The 20974-nt window shown below is 21.5% G+C and overlaps 1 protein-coding gene across 1 annotated transcript in view; it reads right to left on the reverse strand.

Annotated features, from left to right (window-relative positions):
• Positions 1-20974, reverse strand: part of rdgB (retinal degeneration B) — a 41576-nt gene that overhangs the window by 11361 nt on the left and 9241 nt on the right. The window contains exons 2-7 of the mRNA XM_011496787.1: positions 11891-12005; positions 4563-4675; positions 2007-2343; positions 1596-1735; positions 1029-1146; positions 239-626 (exon numbers count right to left, since the gene is read on the reverse strand). Coding sequence (XP_011495089.1) covers positions 239-626; positions 1029-1146; positions 1596-1735; positions 2007-2343; positions 4563-4640 — 1061 coding nt within the window. The 5' untranslated portion in view covers positions 4641-4675; positions 11891-12005. The remainder of the gene's footprint in view (positions 1-238; positions 627-1028; positions 1147-1595; positions 1736-2006; positions 2344-4562; positions 4676-11890; positions 12006-20974) is intronic.

Raw genomic sequence — 20974 nt, forward strand, 5'->3', positions numbered from 1 at the left:
GATAATCAATTAATTTCTGTTGATCGTTTTTTACGTATTTAAAGAATTATTATTTATTACTGTATGAATAAATTTAATTATGTTACGATAATTTATATACTAGTATGAAAGAGTGTAAGAAAATCATAAGGCGATTTCTATATTTAAAGATTTATAAAAGTTTAAGATGAATATATATATTAAATAAGACGAAGATTCGATTCAAATAATAAAGTAGAAATTTTAAATATTCACGTACCTTGATGACAGCACTTCAGTAGGAGAATCCTCAAAACTGGCCTCACCCTCGGAGCTCATTGCTGTATTGATGATAGGAATATCCGATGGCTTACGAAGTGCAGTTGGACTTTGTAGATCCTCATTCTTTTCGATGCTACCGAGCGTTGCAGCCAGTGTCTTAGCTACTTGTACCGAATCCTGGGACGTGATTGTCGCATTCACTTTGTCAGCATCTTGGGATTTGCCATCGACAAGATTCTCATTTGATTCAGTCAAGCCCATTTTAGCCTGCAGTGTTAGCTGTGTTTGACGCTCGATTTCTCGAATATCCTCCATGGTCAGACCATCCCATTCGTCTTGCCAGGCCCAAGCCTGACGATGAGCACGTACCATTGTTTTTCTCAAAGCTTGATATATTTAAAATCGTTTTACGATTAAATAACATCTATGTCTAAATTAATGCGTCGCAAAAGTAAATGTAAAATTGATATAAGTACAAATGATAGAATCCAATCGAAAAAATAAGATTAAACTGTATCTTCATCAATTATAATTAATTTTCAAATAACTTTGCCAAATGTCTATAAAATCTATATGACTTTACTACGATTTTACTAAATGAGTTCTTACTTTACATTTTATTTTAATATTTATGTACTATGCATTTTTATAGCCCGTATATATAATTATTTAAGCCATTAATTAATAAGTTAAAATTTTCTAATAAATAATTCTTTTTAATCTCTCTCTCTCTCTCTCTCTCTCTCTCTCTCTCTCTCTCTCGCTTTCCCGCACACTCTCTATCCTACCTATATCCTGGATAAACTTTTCAAGCTTCGTCTGCATGCCCCAATAACGAAACTCAACACGGCACAGTTTGTAAGCGCACATTAATGACTTTCCTGAAGAAGTAGGTTGAAGTTTTCCCTATAAAGCATGGAAAACAAACAATATTTATTTAATCTCTTATATTACACTATGAACATTACTTAATAGTATTATAAGTTATACATATAAAAATATTTAAAATCAAATAATTTTTTCTATTATTTAATAAAAAAACAATCGAGAAAATTGAAAAATTTTACATATTAATAAATCAATCTTTTATTCTGATTATTAATTAGTGATATTATGTATTTTTGACGATAAAAAGGACATTTTTATCTTATAAATTTTAAAACGATAGAATACACTTATTGTAAATAGTGAAATTATTTTCTTATTAGTAAATACAATATCATTTTAATTATAATTGGAGTATTTCATAATATTGTATAACCTATATAATAGATATATCATTATTATTATAAAGACTATCCTAATACAATCAAATGTCTAATATTCAAAAATAATCAAATAATAAAGAAACTAACTTTGACGTCGGCCCAAAAGTCTTCAAGCCAATTGTCTGTTAATGGACCTCTGCCAGTTTTTTCAGAGATATATAATACCGGATCTTCTTCTTTAATATAATCAGCACCGGTTAACTGATCCTTTACAATATCAATTACATCTAAACGAAAAGTGGATAAAAATACTCTCTTAATTAAAATAATCTTTTATGTTTGATTAAAAAATATTTAATAGAAAAGGTAGAGTTTTTTTTAATAAAATAATTTGTAACTGAAAAGTCACAGGTATATTAAAAGATATTATCTTCGGATTAATTGTTGATTTAGCATATTAATTAATTTATTAAACAATTACATTTTTATTTTACGTTAAAATGCACATGATAGTAATAATCTATTATAAATAAATAATATATTTACGTGTACACAAACCTGTGACTCGATTTCTAAGGTCACTACCACTGAGTTTAAAGACATTCTCTTGATGCCCATTATCTGGAAAATAGTAAGTTTCTATCTCAACAGAGAATTTCTCGACAAAGGGGCAAGTATAGCGGGTCTTCGTATAAGGATAGGCATTCCATGCTTCCTCCTTAACCATAAGAGCTGATTTGGGTAGGAGACTTTTGAACCAACCGGGTAAGTGACTACCCACGTGGTAAATTTTATGGGTATATTGTCCATTACCACCGGGACCATCTGCGTAAGGCTCGTTGACAATTATCTCAACGCCGCTACCCGCACCTTTACTCTCTTCTCGCGACTTTTTCTAAAAATTATAAAAATCTTAATTTTTAGAATCAGAAAATTAGAATCTGGAAAATAGTTATTTAAATATTACTTAAATATTATTTATGCGTTATTTGAAATTCATTTTCTAAAATAAAATGCTATATAACTTTCAAATTTAATCTATTATACATTCAAGCTCATTTTCATCTATTGTAAATATATTTTTTAAATAAGATATCATCTCGCTAGCATGCGATTGTTGAACTATCTTAGATTTGTCGGAAATTTTATTTTGTCTAAATAATTGTACATTTCTTATATTCTTAAAATTATATTTCGAATTTTATGGGTTATTTCATTCACCTGTGACTAATGCCGAAAAATTCTGTAATTTATATGCAGCATACGCATTCTCCCACGCACACACGCGTAATATGGAGAAAAAATAATGAGTGAATAACTGCATAATTCCATATGAAAATTATGATCACTTTAATGCAGGTATAAAAAGTATTTAAAATATTGTATTTATATTTATTTAATATTTTTATTTGAATAAAAAGATTTTATTAATTTATTTCTAATAAAAATATAATCTCTTTAGTAATTTCTTGATTTCATTTCAAATGCAGTTCTATAAAGACCCTACATTATATAAATATAAATGTTACTAATGTTTCACAGAAGAGAATTATCGTATTTGTATTAACGAAGTTCATTAATAATAGAAAAAAAACATTCTTTCAACCATTATAAACAAAATCCATTTTATTAAAATCCCAAAAATTGAAGTAAAAATTAATAATAATGACATAGATAAACAAATCATAAAAGATTCTCTTCACATTTTTAAAGGAATATATTTATTAACCTTAATTGTTAAAAATTGTATTATTTATCTTTATGCACGTTTTTCTTTTTCAATAGTGTATTTAAAATCGCGCAATAGAAGTAAACAATAACTTATACTATTTTTGAAAGAATCAATTTTATAGAAAACTTTTATAAAATCTTCTGTTTCCATACATTTATTACAAATAAACTGTGTAAATAATTATTCAGATTTATTGCGCGTCAATATTCAATCATGTTGTACGTATGGTAAGCTTATATACTTGTAACTGAATGATCTAACGAGAACTTTTGGCAAATTTTTATTATCAAAAAACAAAAGATAACTTATTAAAAATAATTTACCTTAGGATTTATAACATTTACAACATACACTATAACAATAGTTAGATTACAACCGAAAAATTCTATTTATTTCTAAATAAGCATAATTCATTACTCCGATAATATATGTATATAAACATAATATATATATATATATATATATTTGTGCATTAACAGAATATTAACCAAATAATTATTACAAATAATTATTACAATTTCATTAATTGACTGACTGACTGTTTTATTCGAATCAAATAAAAGTTAAATATAATCATTTATTAATATTAACCTTCGTTGAAAAATATAATGATTTATTGTAAAAATATTTAATAAAATGTTGTTAAAGGAAAAAAAAGAAAAAGCATGATAGTAAATAAAAAAAATCGAAAATAAGTGGGAAAGTGTAAATTCGAAGTCCCCTAACAAATAAAAAGGATAAATCAAATTATGAATATTTTTCTAATTGAAAATATGAAAATTACGACTTGATTTTTACAAACCACTTTTATTTTAAATTAATTTGCGTTGTCAACTTCTGAAGTTTCTTCCTCTTTCATTAGTCAATTTTTAGATTTAAATTGTTTCCTATTGAATAAAATGATCAATATTTTATAAAATAAAAGGATCAATTAATAAGTATTACAAAATAAATAAAATTAGTTGTGTTGAAAGAAGTTCATTAAAAACAGATTAAGTGCGTAGTCTCGAAACTTTTTATACTACTTTTTTTTTTTAAGAGAACATTATATTTTTATAAGTTATTGAATTATAAGTCGAACAAATTATTCATATTAATTAATAAATAATAGTTTTAATTGTTTATTAAATTAATAATGGCAAATTTGATTAATTACTAGGATTTTCAGTATGATTGAAATTTAATTTATTCAATAAAAATAAATACATAGATAAGTGATCGTTTATGAATGATTATGATAACAAAAATTTGTTATACATCTTATTATATCTCATTAACTACATAAATTATGTATGATGTATATATAATTTATAATCAAACTATAATTACAATACTTACAATTTATGAATATATAATAATAATAAAAATTACAAGAAACTTACGGCTATCATGTACAGTTGAGCAATTCTGTACTCTTCCACGGTAAGTGGAAGAGGTATTCGATATTCTTTAATCAACATCTTGATGGCCTCCTCTTCTATTGATCACTACTTCTCTTAACAAATCAAACAATAAAAAATGATTAAGCAAATCTAAAATTTATAAAACTATTAAATAATATATAAGTTATATATGTGAAATCTACATAGAATATGAATATTAATTAATATGAATATAAAAGTATTAAAAAATTCTATTGTATAATTTTTTAAACTTTATTTTTAATCTTGCATTTTTTATCTTTCCTTTATGTTAAATTTAATACGTTCGAAATAAAAATTCATAAAAAATGGAAGCTAGTTTTTACTATAAATCAATTTGTTAAAAGAATTCGTAAAATGTGAAAGATTTTTACTTTTCGGATTTAATTTAATACGTTTTTAAACATATAAAATAATTATGAATAATAAATAATTGTTATTTCCTGTACTATAATAGGGACTAAGTGATGCCCATATTCACATTCAATCCCAATTCAAATTATCATTATTACAAAAATTAATTATTATCGAAATAGTTTACATATCTTGTTACTTTATGTGTAAACGTAATAATTAAAAATTTAAGTTAATTATAAATTACATATTTCTATAGTTTAAAGTTCTGTATTATTTTGTAAAATTGATTTAAAATCAATATCAACATCATCATCTTCATTCTAAATATTATTGTTTCTAACAATTTCATTTCGATATTACATAATTATGTTTATTGTATTTTAAATTTACCTTTATATAATTAGCAATTATATAAATAAATCAATTTTTTTTATAAATTATTATATATTAATAAAATATATAAGAATTAGCTAAAGACTTATTAAGATTTTTCTTTATTTAGAACCTTCAATATCATAAACATGATAATAAATGACAAATTTTTTTTTCATTTTATTTAGGAAATGTTTGAATTGTTTATTGCAAATACAATGCGATACAAAAATATTATATTTTCCATGATAGTAATTATATATTAGAGAAAAACTAGTAATATAAACTGTGGTATTTTAATTTTCTAATATGTTGAGTCAAATTTAATAATTTTTCAAATAATCATTAATTAATATCAAATGGGTATTATTTCTTTCTAATCTATGGATGTATATTATATTATCCTTATATTTAGTTCATTATGTTTGTATATATTATAAATAAAATTATGTATATTAACCTACTTTAATAACATCCGTGAACTGAATTTTGAATTTTAATTCCTTACATACCTATATTATCTAATAATTTTTTGTGCTACGTAAACAAGACATTTTGTTTTTATTTATTTTTCATATTTTTTATTCTATTCTCCATTATTACTTTTATTTTCATTTTTATTTTTGAGCTTTTTAAAAAGTATTTTCGATTTGTATTTATAATATATTATACCGTGACATATTGTATGTAAATGATTCTTTCATTTTTGTTATTGTTTATTAGTTTTTTTTTTCATTTGTGAATATTTTTTAATAATTTAACAGATATACATCAAATGAAATAGATGAAATCACTATATGCCCAACATTTTTAACAATTATTTTACATACATTTTTTTTTTATTTTGTTAAGTTTCATTGCGCTTTAATACAACATTTGATTGCAATTTGTAAATAATACATTTAGAAAGTCATTCATAAAATATTTTATTTCTTATGATTACTTGTTTTGCTTATTACTAATTATTTAGCATTCTATTTAATTTTTATTTGATATTTATGCAAATACTTTGTCCACATAATCCTTTTTAATCTCTAACATAATATTGATTTTTGTTTTATTATTTAATGAATAATTTATAACGTATTTTTATCGTTTTCGAAATTATTCTGTTAAAAATTGCATTTTTTTTGTATAAAAAATTTATTTCTTACCTTATTACCTATATATCTTTATCTAACATTGTTTTCCTGAATTGTTTTAATCTCTTAGTTATCTCTATAATCTTAATATCTTTCTCTACCTTTTTTATGTTGAAATTAAAATTATTTATAGTACTTATTGCTTGTATTTTTACAAATTTCATTTAACTGGTATAATATATAGTTAATTAAGATTTATATCCATTTTGTGACTTTGGGATTCCGTATTTCTTTATCTTCCTTCTATTAACACGATTTATTTATTATTTCTTCATAATCTATTGTATTAACTTTTTCCCTTTACCACATGCATTTATCACGTCAAAATTATACATTTATGTATTTATGAATTATTATTTTTTCCTATAACTTTTGTAATTGTAACATTTTTTTTATGGTCCTTTTTTTCATTTTTATCTTTTTCTTTACTTGTTTTAAAATTATTAACAATATTATGTCTGTATTAATAAAATTAATAGAATATTTTTCACATTTTATAACTGTCATTTCTTTTTGCATTTTAAATACAATATATCCTTAAATTTTTCTTTATTTAGATACATTTTACTTATTTCAATTTGAAATTTTGATGTAATTGGTACATAACTCTTTCTACGATTAATTTTCAATCAAAAACTCGTTAAATTACTTAATTCTTAATATTTGAAGACTTTGAATAAATATATTTTCTTATAAGAATATTCTGTTATTATTTTCTTTTCTCTTCTTAAATTTAGTAAATTTTAATTTTCTGGAGTTCATCTTAACTTTAAGATGTTCTATTTACATTAATTTACATTTTCGCTTTCACAAATCCTACTTCTGTTTTTTACACTATTTTTTATAAATCTTATCTTTCATATTGTAAGGTTTTTACTTTTATTTTCCTTGAATATTAAAATACTATTATTAATATTATATTTATATACAAGTTTTTTTTTCTGCATATATTCTTACTTTTTGATGATTCAAATTAATTCTAAAGTATTTTAGAACATTTTTTTTACGTTGCAGTATCTCATTTTTTGTTCCATTAGATCACATTGAACTGGCATTCATGTATATATATAAATTTTACTTTTATCGTTGATTTATCCTCATTTTTTTCATTTCTGGAATAATTAATTTTTTATTTTTTTTTTATTTTCTCTTTTTATACTTAATTTTTTGTAATAGTTTCAACTTTATGAATGACTTATTTTTTCATATCATGAATATATCATAATTATAAATTATGCAAAATACATTTACTTTTTTTAACAATATTTTGTTAACATTTCTATTTGATCTTTCCTTTTTAAAGTTTTCCTACTTAATTATTTCATCTACTTTCTTGGATTTATTGTATTTGTCTTTTGTATTTTTGATTAATTTTGTTATTTTCATTTTTTTAAATTGCAAAATATAATCCTTTTTACACATACTTTAGTACCACATAAAAAGAAATTCTAAATGTTTAGATAATTATAATAGCATAATAAATTTTATTAGAGAAAATTAATGTAACAATTTAAGACATCTAATTTGCTGCTACACTTGACAAATTTCATCGTATACTGCTTGAGTCGTCTAATAAGCTTAAGACCTTGTAAAGTTGGTAAAAGAGACGAGTCCACTCTGATAGATTTACCAACGAAGCCCATCAACTGACGCATGCGAGCTCTTTATATTATACTTCCTTTAACTGGAACATTTGTTCTCATTCTACACGCAACACCCTACTTACAAGAACTTAACCCGCTTTATTAATTATTTACTTATTTATTAGTTAATAATTAATAATTATTTATTTAACTAACCTTATGTATACAATTTTTCTTAATATATTCATCAGTGATAAAAACTGTATCATTATAATTTTACTACAATTTCCCTTAATCTAATGTTATTTATTTGAGATTGAAAAGTTTGATTAAATATAAACATTACATAACAGAATGTAATGAAATTTAACAATTATAACATTAAATAAAATAAAAGGTAGATATTAAATTTTATTTTATAAATTTAAGCATTACACTTGATAGTTACTGGAATTTCAGTGACAAATTAAAATAATTTATACTATTTTAAATTCAAATTATGCAAAAAAAACTAAAATCAATAAGAAATATAAATTGACATCACAATTGCTTGGACTTTAAGTTTGATGTTATATATACATTTAAATGGACGTCAATATTCATTGTGAAGCTTCTATTATTTAACAACCATCAATCAACAAACAAGGAGCTACCACTACTTAATAAGATTTATGCAGCCAAGCAGTTTTACATGCGAAGTAAGTATTCAATAAATTGAAAGCATTACTTTATTGGACTGAGAACCTACTTACTATTTAAAATAATATTTTTTAAATGATTATATATATATTTTTTTTTTTTTTTCGTAAAATACTAAAAACACCGTTAAAATTTCTTTAAAATAATTTTGTATGAATTACTGATAGGGTAATGCTTTATTTTATTACGAATTTTTTTTTTAATAAAATTTTTCAATAGTAAACGAAATTTGTTCCAATTAAAATAGTTTTCTATTACCTCAAACAATATTTTCTATTTTTTAAATAATAATAATAATAATTAAATTCTTAATAGCAATAGAAAAAGTATCATGAATTTTTATTGATTTTTAACAATTGTATAATAACTGTCTTTAAAAAATAATTAATATTAATTGTGATTTACTATATCTGCTGTATATATATGGTAGTATTGGCAAATCTACTATTGGATCAACTAAATATATCTTATCATAATTGTAATTGAAGTTATAATATACAAGAAAATTAACTTAATAGAATTACAAAAATAATTTTAATTTATTACTTCAAATTTTTTTAAAATAAATATGTAAATATTAAAAATAAAAATAACTGGAACGAATGCATATTTTTGTGTAATTTATTAAATAGAGATGAGATCTAGAAAAATGATTACACTATACTAAATGTTATTTTATTGAGTGTGAAATTCAAATTAAATAATATTTTATTTACTTTTTCTTTAGAAGTTTTATATATATTTATATATTTTATATATTAAGTTTTATATATTATTAAAAAATATTTTCTTATTTGAAAAATTAGCAAATATAAGAAAGAGTCACGAGGAATTTTTGAAAGTTCTCTTTTAAGCATTTTGTTTCCTCAGTTCACAGTAATCGAAGTTGTATCATTCAACTTCATAATTCAACTATACTAATATATAAAGTATATATGTAAATTTGTATGCATATAATTTTTACAATATTAAATATTACAAACTTATCTTTATTATTTGTAATAGAGGCTGGATTAAATTTTTAAATAAATTTTAGATAAACGATCTTCAAGTAAATTTTATTAATTAATTTTTTATCTGTGATAGTATTAATATATCTACTCGACTACTCATTCAATAAAAAATATTTTCTGTTATAAAATATGATCAAACTATTATGTATGCAATTTTTTAAAGGATTTGCAGGTCTTTGATTACTAGTAATAAACTATCCATTATCATTATTAAAAAACATACAATATTAATAAATTTTATTGTTAAAATATCAATAATCAAATCAAATAATCAAAGTGTTAAAATATCAATAATATTAAGAAATATTGTAATTTTTATATCATTTGTAACAAAGTTATTAGTTTCTTAAAAATTGTTATAGTTTGTTTACTTGCTGACATGTGTCCATTCGTAAGTTTAACGTAAATTATTAATAAATTTAACATCCAAAAAGAAAACTATATGCATTTAATGATTAACTATTACATATTTCTTATATAAAACATATTTCAATAACAACAAATATTTTTATATTTAAAAGAAAAATATATTAAATATTTATATAAAATATTTATAAAACTGATAAAATATATCGTGTAAATTTTTGGATATTCTTATAACAATCACAAATATTCTAAACAATTTTGACACAGATAACATATTACATGATAACATTGGTTCAAGAATTTTGATCTTAAATGATTACAAATTTATATATTAGATACAACTACCAAAATTAATGATACTTAATGCATATGAGATTATTTTATAGAATTCTATTGCCTAACTAATATTATTTTAAACTTAAATGATCTGGTGTTCAATTATAAATTATGAAAATAATTCATTGAAAAGTTATTGCTGTCTACATTTTATGTTGTAGTATTTAATGAATTTTAAATCTTCATTAATAAAAAGTTTCTATTTTTAATAGCTATTTGAATATAAACTTTTGATATAAGAAATATAACGATGTATTGTAATTAGAATATTTTAATGTTTCTATATATGTTTAATAAATATTGAAAAAATAGTTCAAATAAACATTTTAAAATCAGATAAATAAATAATACAAATACGCATACATCATAATTCAAAATTATTATTTAAATATAGATAATATGAGCAATACCAAGATATTTTTGAAGTTTTAACAATTTTTTAATACTAGTTTGTTTGTATATAATTTTTATCGAAGCAAAATAATTTTATGATTTTTAATTTAAATTAGTTGTAATTATTTATAATGTAATTATAATAAAAAGTATTTAAATATTATATTTAAGAAGGTATTTATATATATAAATATGAGTATATAAATAAATAAATATCTCTCTCTCTCTCTCTCTCTTTCTCTATATATATATATATATATATAAGTAATGTTTACAAAGTATTATATATAAAAAAAGTAAGTATAAAAAAACATGACTGAAAATTTTGAATTTATATAATTTCTACCATAAATAAATGTAAATCTATATATATAGCTGTTAAATGCAAATGAAAATTGTAATAAGTATTATAAAAATCACTATTAATCATCAAAATATAAATTTGTACTAATTATAACAATTATTATTTATTTTTATGCTTTGTAATGTTTTTAAGAATAAATATTTTATAATAATATTAAATAAACTTAATTGTCAAAAATAAAATTTGTTTTAATTGCTTGCTTTAATATATAATATGTAAATATCATATATTTAATGTAAAAAATAAAATAAATCAAAAAGCTTTAAAATTTTAATTATTACTTATTTTTGACTGGAAATAACATTATTTCTTAAAATTATGAAAATATGCTATTTAACTTCTATAATTTAGTTTCAAATAATAATTAATTAAATTATAATTTAATATTAAAAGATAGTTTTAATTCATTTTTCGTTAAAAATTCTAAATTTTTTAAGTTTTTATCATTTGATGAATTATAATGAGTTATTGTACAATATAATTAGAGCAGTAAATTATATTGGAAACAAAAATATAATTAATTTGTTTTAACAATATATATTATCAATAATAAAAATATCTTATAAATACAAATAAACAGAACATCTATTATATACTTAACTTATATAATACAAAATAAGAGAAAAAGAAGGTTATACAACGGAAGTGATATAACTGTACTCACAATGAGTCTCGGGCGTGATTCCTTATTAAAAAGTGTACGATAGTGGGCAGGATAAGCTCCTTATATTACTCTTCATTTCAGCTTCCTTTACTTATTGACTTTTTCATCGTGTATTCTTCTCACAAAATGAAAAAGTTTTAGTGTAGAGCAGTCACCAAATCGAATTTCTTATAATTAAACACATGAAATTTTTGTTGGTGTAAAAAGAGCACTATATTAAATTAAGTGAACTCCATATTTTTTAAAATAATCTATAATACATTATTTGCTTTTTAAGAATAAGTTCGATACTGCATATAACACCTTATATCTACAAAAATTCAAATTTATTTTATAAACGTCAAAAAAATAAACTTTTTTCGGTAAAAAGTTAAAAATGTATAAAAAAAATGATATTGTAAAATAGTATTTCTAAAAATTCTTAAAAATTTATTCGACTACAATGTTTATATTTAAGTATATATAATTTGGAATTATTTATTTAACCTTCGTTGATAAACTTTTTTAATTATGTAAACAATGTTTTAATATTTAGATTTTAGTCACAGTATTAGTATTACTAAATTACGTTTAAATGTAATATTAAGTGACCTATAAATTATATCCAAAGTTTCCAAAGAGAATAACATATAAGAAAAATATATAATTATTTATATATTTTTACAGAAAAAATAAAAAATAAAATTTTTGATATTATAATAAAGTTCATTCTTATCTAGCAGAATAAAATATAATAATAACAGCATAAAAAAAAAGAAAATGAAACATGTTATGATAAGCTAATCCATGGTATTTTAATATTAAAATGAGACTGTAGCCTATTTTATTATACTCAAAAGATTCAATACCTTACATTTATTATTTAAATTAATTAAATAAACTAATAGACCAAATTCAATAATCTTGAAACGTATTATATAATGTGCCTATATTAGTTTTATGTACAAAAAATAAAGTAAAAATATCTTAATTTATTAGCAATAGATATAAACATATTTACATTTATAATATTTATTTTAATTTTAAATAAAATAATTAAATAAAGAGAAAGAAAATCTGTATATTAGATACGACACTGTGTATATGTATTCAATCATTTTTTAATATTATAATAAAAAAATAGTAAAAATAATATAAAATTTTGTCAAAAAGAATTCAATATGCTGTTTTAATTTTTAAACCATGAATTAATAAATGAAACTTTCAATTACACAAGATTTTTATGATTTTTTATTTGTATTTTCAATCATTTATAAATCGATTCGTTTTTTTAATTTTTCAATTTTTCAATTCAATTCTTTTTTATTGTTTCCATTATTGTACAAATTAATATATCAATTGCATGCATTTTTTAATTATACTTGTTCTTGGACGGAAAATGTATGATCTTATTGAAACCTTTGATTTGCCAGTCACAATTTTGTTTTTTGATGATGCCACTATATACTACATCCGTTCAGAAACAATCAGAATACACAATTAATTCAGTGGTAATGATAAAGAAACGTAAAAATTGACGAAGAAAAAAGAGGTTAGAATTTGATGTTTATTACAGACAAAATTTGACTTTATTACAGAAAAAAATGATATATTCATGCCTTTGTACTTGCAAAATATAAATATAATATTTCGCAAACACATACCCCTTTGATCATTTGTATTGCGATATTCTTTATTATCAAATAGCATATCGGTTTTTCACCCCAGATACTATAATATTCAAATTCAGCGGCGATCTTCCGCTCATTAAACATTAATCCATGAAAGAAAAACTATCAATTACTTTTGCAATTAGTGAATGAACAATTACCCCACATTCACTGTTATAATAAAAGAACGGCTGCCTTGTTATTATCTCACGCAATCAACACAAGTACTTGAGAACGTCGTAATCGAGCCGAAATCTGAAGCTGAGCTTGTCATCGAAGCAGAAACTACTGCTGCAGCTGTAGCTGCTTTAAGATTGCGTGCCCCCTGTGTAGCTCGCGTGAAATGACTGACGACGGGCGAGAAAGAGAGAGAAAAGGAGCTCACAAGTATCACTAGTTTCCTACTATTGAAATCGCATGCGCGAACCGCCGAGTGCGCGGGACATTTGTCTCTATCGGTTAAAGCAGAAACCTACAGATGATTCGTCTTGTAGAGAATGGAGCACCGTCTATTTTTTTGAATGATAATATTAGCAATGGTAAATTTTTCATTCTTTTGTCGATTAAGAGAGACTTTATTTTTAATCTCATTAGTTTCATAAAACGATCGCGGAATGTTCCTGAATATTAAATTTTATTTCGAATAGACTGATGATTTTGTTTATAAATTCTGTTTAAACTTTATTTTATAAAGGTTGCACTTAACAAGTATAGAATTGTTTAATAAGGTACGGATCGAACTTTATTTAAAATAATTTTATACGTAATATGTGCAAATAAATGCAAACGACATATTTTCTAGAATCCTAGCAAATGTCTGGTGGTGAGTTGTATAAGCTTATTAGCAGAGAAAATCTTATTAAACGTATCTTATAGACTAATCATTTGTCTTTTTTTTTTATTTATTTTTTTTTTTTTTTTGTTTTCTTTAAAGCGTCATTAATTTAAAATCGACTTCTTTTTCGAATTTTTTAACACATACTTTTTTTTTCTGAGCTTCAAGAAACAATATTATCTGTACATAATATTGAAAACTAAATATATTCTTATATTCATTTTAGTTGCATTGAATACATTAATGATTGATAATAAGATTAATAAACTTTTAATTTTTACAAAAATTAATAATAATAATAATAATAATAATAATAATAATAATAATAATAATAATAAATTAACAATTAATTATATTAAAGTGATTACTTAGTAATAAAACTACTATTATATATAATTTTATATTATAATATACCATTTTAGTAATATTTAGTTTTCTAAGCATTTAAAAAAATTATTTTATTAAAATAAATTTATTTCGTTTTATAGGAAGTATAGGATAACAGATATTCTTACTTTTTCGTATGATTATATTTTTAAGGTCATCAATTTTCCATGACAAATTATATTATTTACAAACATATAGACATAATTTTATCTAGTATTTTTCATAATTTATAACAATCAGGATTAAAAATTAAATTTTACTTTCATCAGACTTTAGCAAGTTGTTAATTACATCACATTTGCTATAATATTTTCAAACTTTGTTATTTAATATAAATAGACAAATTAGATATTAATTATGTTAAAAAATATGTTAACAAATTTTAAAGCAGAAGCTATTACATATAAGTAATTAGAATTGTACATTTCTCATAAATAAATTTTTTGAAAAATTGCCTGAAATGAATATAGAATTATTTAATATTTTATAAACGCAAACATTTTATTTACGCGAATTGAAATATAAAAAATGAAGATACATAACTATTTACACCAATACAAACGTAATAAAAAATCATAATAAAAATTAAGAATACAATTTAATACATATAAAAATTATTTTGTAAAATATATTTTAAACAATAATGTATAACTAAGAATGAAAACTGTCGAAAAAATAAATGACAAATTATATTGCAAGAACTAAAAAGAATATAATCTTACTTACAATAGACGGAAGCTTTAAACAGATTCAATGGAATTATTTAGAACTTTTCATCTAAATAATATATATATATATATATTCATATTTCTATATTATATTACTTAAAACGCGTATATAACAATATTTTTCACGATTGATTTTTATGAAAATGAAATATATATATATATATATAGATTTTTTGTTTACTATATGTTATGTAATACTTGAATATAGTAAAAGAATACTTAGGATAGTTTAGTTGATAATATGTAATTAAAAACTGTTTTCAAGAAATTAATTCTTGTAATAAATAATTATAATCTTAACGATCATTTTTTAATAAAAATCATTAATTCAATTGTGATTAGTTTTGTAAATAATTATATTGTTTCTCTTATTTCAAATTTTTAATTGATCAAATAGGAAAGAAGAAATGTGACAAGATTAAAATAATAAAAGTATTTAATATTAATAATAAATAAAAGAGGGATGTTAGAGGTCAACATTATTTGTACAACGAGCGATTCTTCTACTGATCGATTTTCCGTTAAACACGTGAGTAGTGAATTAAAAATGGAAGGAAGGAGATTGAGTTAAGCGCGAACCAATTGCGTGTTCATTATAATATTGTGGTTCGAAACTGTCTTTTTTAAGGATCTTACAATTCTTGATTAAGACATCTAATTATCTATTGTTTAATTGCCTATAATAATACAAACAAAAATTTCTTTTGAATTACCTTTATTCTAATTATTATTAGATATAATTCTATTTATGAGATATAATTATTATTGTCAAATATTTATCATGCCTAGAATTTCTTCAATCATTATTCTAGTGCAATTATTCTATTAACTGTATTGTATCAATTAATCTATTAAGAATATAACAATTTAATTAAAAAATTAGGTACGTTAAATTAAAAATTTTATAATTGAATAGATTTGATTTTAAAAAAATATTTTTTGAATAATTTCAAATGAATTTATAAATATAATTTATAAGTATAAATTCAAATGAATATATAAATTTTAATTTACATTTTGTTTACTTTACTATTTTTGATATATAAACCAATTTTTTACATTGTATATTATGTAATTAATAGTAAGAGTTAAATACATTTGTCTTTAGTATTAACAATTATAGATATAATATATAGATATAAAATATATAAATCTTCAATTATAATTAAAGAAGCAATTAAATTTATTGGAGATTAAAGTCAAAGTAAAAATAAGATTTTGTTTTGCACACCACATATATTAATGATAAAATTTTACAAACCTCTAATTAAAAAAAAAGTATAATATTTCTTAAAATATAATTATTGTTTTATGTATTACAGTTTTATAATTTGTATATTCTAAGAAATATATTTTATAAATAATTCTTAATATAATAGTCCTTTATTTTTTATTAAATTGGTTAAATATTCTCCATTCTACGTTTATCTTTTAAATTCTCTATACAAATTATAAAATGCTCTCTTTTAACATTATTATCATTTAGTACGTGCAGTTGCTCCAGCTTCGATGAACTCAAAGCGGTACTTGTTAGAAATGTAGCTGTAGGATTTGTTATTGTTAAGTGTTTTAAAATAGGACCCTGAGGATATGTCAGTCATATACTATCGTCACAATATAAGTAGAACACGAGTGTAGCACTAATGTAAAGTCGAAAGGAGATAAGTGGTTCATTCAGTTGCAATTTGACTGGTCGTTTAACTTTCAATTGTCCGGTCGAGATGCAAACATGCATACTTTAAATGTAAACCGATAGATCAATTTGCGGACGGTTCAACTAAGTTTATTGAGATTAAAATCTCAATGGAAGATATTAATGTGTGAATATATTATATACGTATAATAACCGAAGTGAGAATAAAAAAGTAGAACTGATTAATGCAGTTTGTGACTCAATATAAATTTCATATAAAATAATTAATATACGCATATAATCATAAGTATTAAAAAGAATCATATAGAGAGTAGGAGGATAAAAAATATTAGAGAATAAAAAAGATGAATGCATTGATTGTTAGATAGATAGATATGTACAGAAAGAGTGACGGGGGATAGGTTAATACAGAATACGTGAGCATAGGAAAGAAGGAATGTTGGTTTTGGATGACATTATCTCTGGTCGAAGGATTTACCGCATATGATATCCCACACAAGCAAATAAGTGATTTGAGCGTGCAATAAAAGCATGTGATCTATAAAATATTTTTTATATTTCTCTTTCTTCGTTCACGTTTTTAAATTATTTTCACGTGAATTGAAATTATTATATATTATCTATAAATTCTATCGTTAAAATGATAATATATTTATTCACTTACGTATGAATGATTATTAATATTCAAAGCTTTATCAAAATAAGTATTTAAACAAAAAAATATTTTTTATTTAAAATTTCATTTGATTAAATTCTTTATAGTTATATATATATTTGTTTATACTTTATTAAATATACTGCTTAATAAATAATAAGTGCTTGTTTGTCTATTAATGGATAAAAAAAAAACCAGAATATGTAAAACAGATTTGCAGTACATTGAATGTATATTTTCATTTAAGAAGTATTCTGTAAATTATTAGTTAACCTTTAACTTGGAGTTGCTCCAGTTGAATGAATATTAATAATTTAATATTAATTAAAATAAAAGAGGATAGACTTTATCAAATACGATTAATTTAAAAAAATTAATATTCTATTCTCTTTTACTAATAATTTAACGAAAAAAATTTAAGACAAATTTAGATAAATAAGTATCTACGAAAATATGCATGGTGGAACGTTATAAGATCTTTAGTTCTACAAAACTAGACTTGACTAAATGTTTAATTTAAACTTTAAAATTAATGAAACAATTAGAAATTTTGTTTTTATAACTTTTTTTTGATAACGCACAAATTTTCGAAACTACAATCTATTGTTCGAAGTGAATTAATTCATTTTTAATTTTAATAATTAATAATTATAAAGGTTCCAATAAGAAATGTTTTATTTATAACTGAAGTTTTCTAAGTTTTAAAAATAAAATCCACATTAACATTTAAAAACATTTAACAATTTGAAAAACAATGAATATTTAATTTTAATATTTGAGATTGCCCTATATAATTTGAAAGATTAATGAAAAAAATTGGAATATTAGATGTATTTGTGAAAAGAATTGTAAATATTAATATGATTATAATATTTCATATTATAATAAAAGAATTTTTTTATGTTATGTATATTGACAATAATAAGTATATACAAAAATTGATTTAAACTTTTGAATTCTTAATTTCTAAATAAATTTATTTTATGAAGGAAACTGTTTGTATGAGAAATCTAGATGCAACATATGATTAGCGATTTAATATATATATATATATATATAATTAAAATAAAATATTAAACATTAAACCTTAATAATAAATTATTTAGATAATAAAAAAGTATTTTCGTATTTTTGTTATCAATATTACAAAGAAATAAATAAAGAGGTATTATAAAATTTATCATACTATTGGCATAATACGAAATTCCTAAACAAAATATAAATGCTAATTCTTGTAAAGACATTTAAATTGATTAGGATAATATTTTAAATGGATCTAAAGATTGCCCATTTGCAATAGAAAAGTGAGAGATTAAACATTAATAAGAACATGATGAAATGGGAAAATTTTAATATTAGACTTATAGGAAATATATGTATAACACGATTATTCCGCTTCTTCTCTATTAAAGTAACATTAATCTATAATTTAAAATAAATTTATTTGTATAACATCAATCATTTATATTAAAAATATGGTGTCGTATTATTTCGTAATAACTATGAAATAGGAATAGCCTGATAAAAGTGATTGATATACAATGCAAGAAAACGTATTTATCGTAATAATAAAAAAATTCTATGCAACCAAATATGTACATAAACATGTGTGTGTGTGTATGTGTGTGTGTGTGTGTGTGTGTGTGTGTGTGTGTGTGTGTGTTCTGAATGGTACTATGAAAAAGTATCATAATAAATCTATTATTTAAATGATTTAAATTGTAATATGTTAGACTTATACAACAAACGTTGTTACTATAAATATTTGTTTGAACTTAAAATAACTATATATTTCTCATTTTGAATAATTGTATGGAAATGACACATTTATTGTAATTAATTTCGAAAAAATTAATAATTAAAGAATTAGTATCGTTGAATCAAAATTTACTGTGGTAGGTATAAATAAAATGAGCAATGAAAAATAAATAGCGAATACGCTATTGTACTCTGGAGATTGTTCTAACATGAATTTTGGTTACTACGGAAGAACTCTTTTCATATCTACAGCAACCACAAAGAAATAGCAAGGGTTTAATATTTGATAAGAAATAAATTTACGATTTATTTCTGATTATTATGTGATTGGCGTCATTTACTTATAACAAAATATTTACATATGATATTAATAATGATATATAATAAAATTAGAGTAAAAATTATTTAATTCTAAAATATTTTTAGTAACAATTATAAATTAAAATAATCCATTTTGTTTCATTTTGAACGTGATGAAGTAAAATTATTTTTTATTGTATTACAGTTATCTATTATACAGAATATATACAGAATATAAACTAATATCATATACTATAAAATACTATATATACAGAAAAAACAACTGAAACTTACAGAAAATTAATTTAATTCTTAAAAATAACATAAATATATAAATAATAAATATATGAATGATTATAATTCTTACATTTTCTTATATTTTCTTGTACATTATTCAATTTCTTTCCTTATTTGAAATTTCTGCTTCACATCTATATGCAGGAATGGGATTTTTTTTCGGATCAAAGAAGAAGCTACGATTAGCATCACCTGAAGTAAATGACCATGTAAAAAATATATTAATAGAAAGGACATATAAAAATCAGAAAATACATCGAGATAAAATTGAATCATACGTGAACCAATATTAAAATAAATGAATTAAATTTCAAAATAATTATAGAAAATAAGTGAAAGATACAAAGATAAGTCAACAAATTAAAAATGATTATTACAAAATAAAAAAACAAGCAATTTAATTAGTTTTCATGAGCAATTACAAAATTGTAAAATATAACTTTTTGGTAGAAATTTTTAAATATATGTAAAAAATGAAGGAATATTACAATCAATTATTTATTTATATGATTTATCTTATCGGCAGAAATTAATTCAATTTAATATGTAATAATAACAAAGTAACATTATTAGAAAAGAGTAGTTTTTGAAATTGAAGAGTTTTTTTTTTAAATTTGAATGTGTATACTTATACGCATGCACACACACATGCATATCATTGACATTTAAAGAATAGAACTTTTTGTATTTCATAATTGAAATTCTTTTAAAAGTATAGTCATTCCAGCAATGGCTTCTACAAAGGAATTAAAAAAATACTTTAATTGATACAGTAGACTTTCTTTCTATTGATTACAACTACTATTAATTATTAGTTAATG

This window comes from Ceratosolen solmsi, unplaced genomic scaffold (assembly GCF_000503995.2).
Source record: "Ceratosolen solmsi marchali unplaced genomic scaffold, CerSol_1.0 scaffold29, whole genome shotgun sequence".
NCBI classification, from domain to species: Eukaryota; Metazoa; Arthropoda; class Insecta; order Hymenoptera; family Agaonidae; genus Ceratosolen; species Ceratosolen solmsi.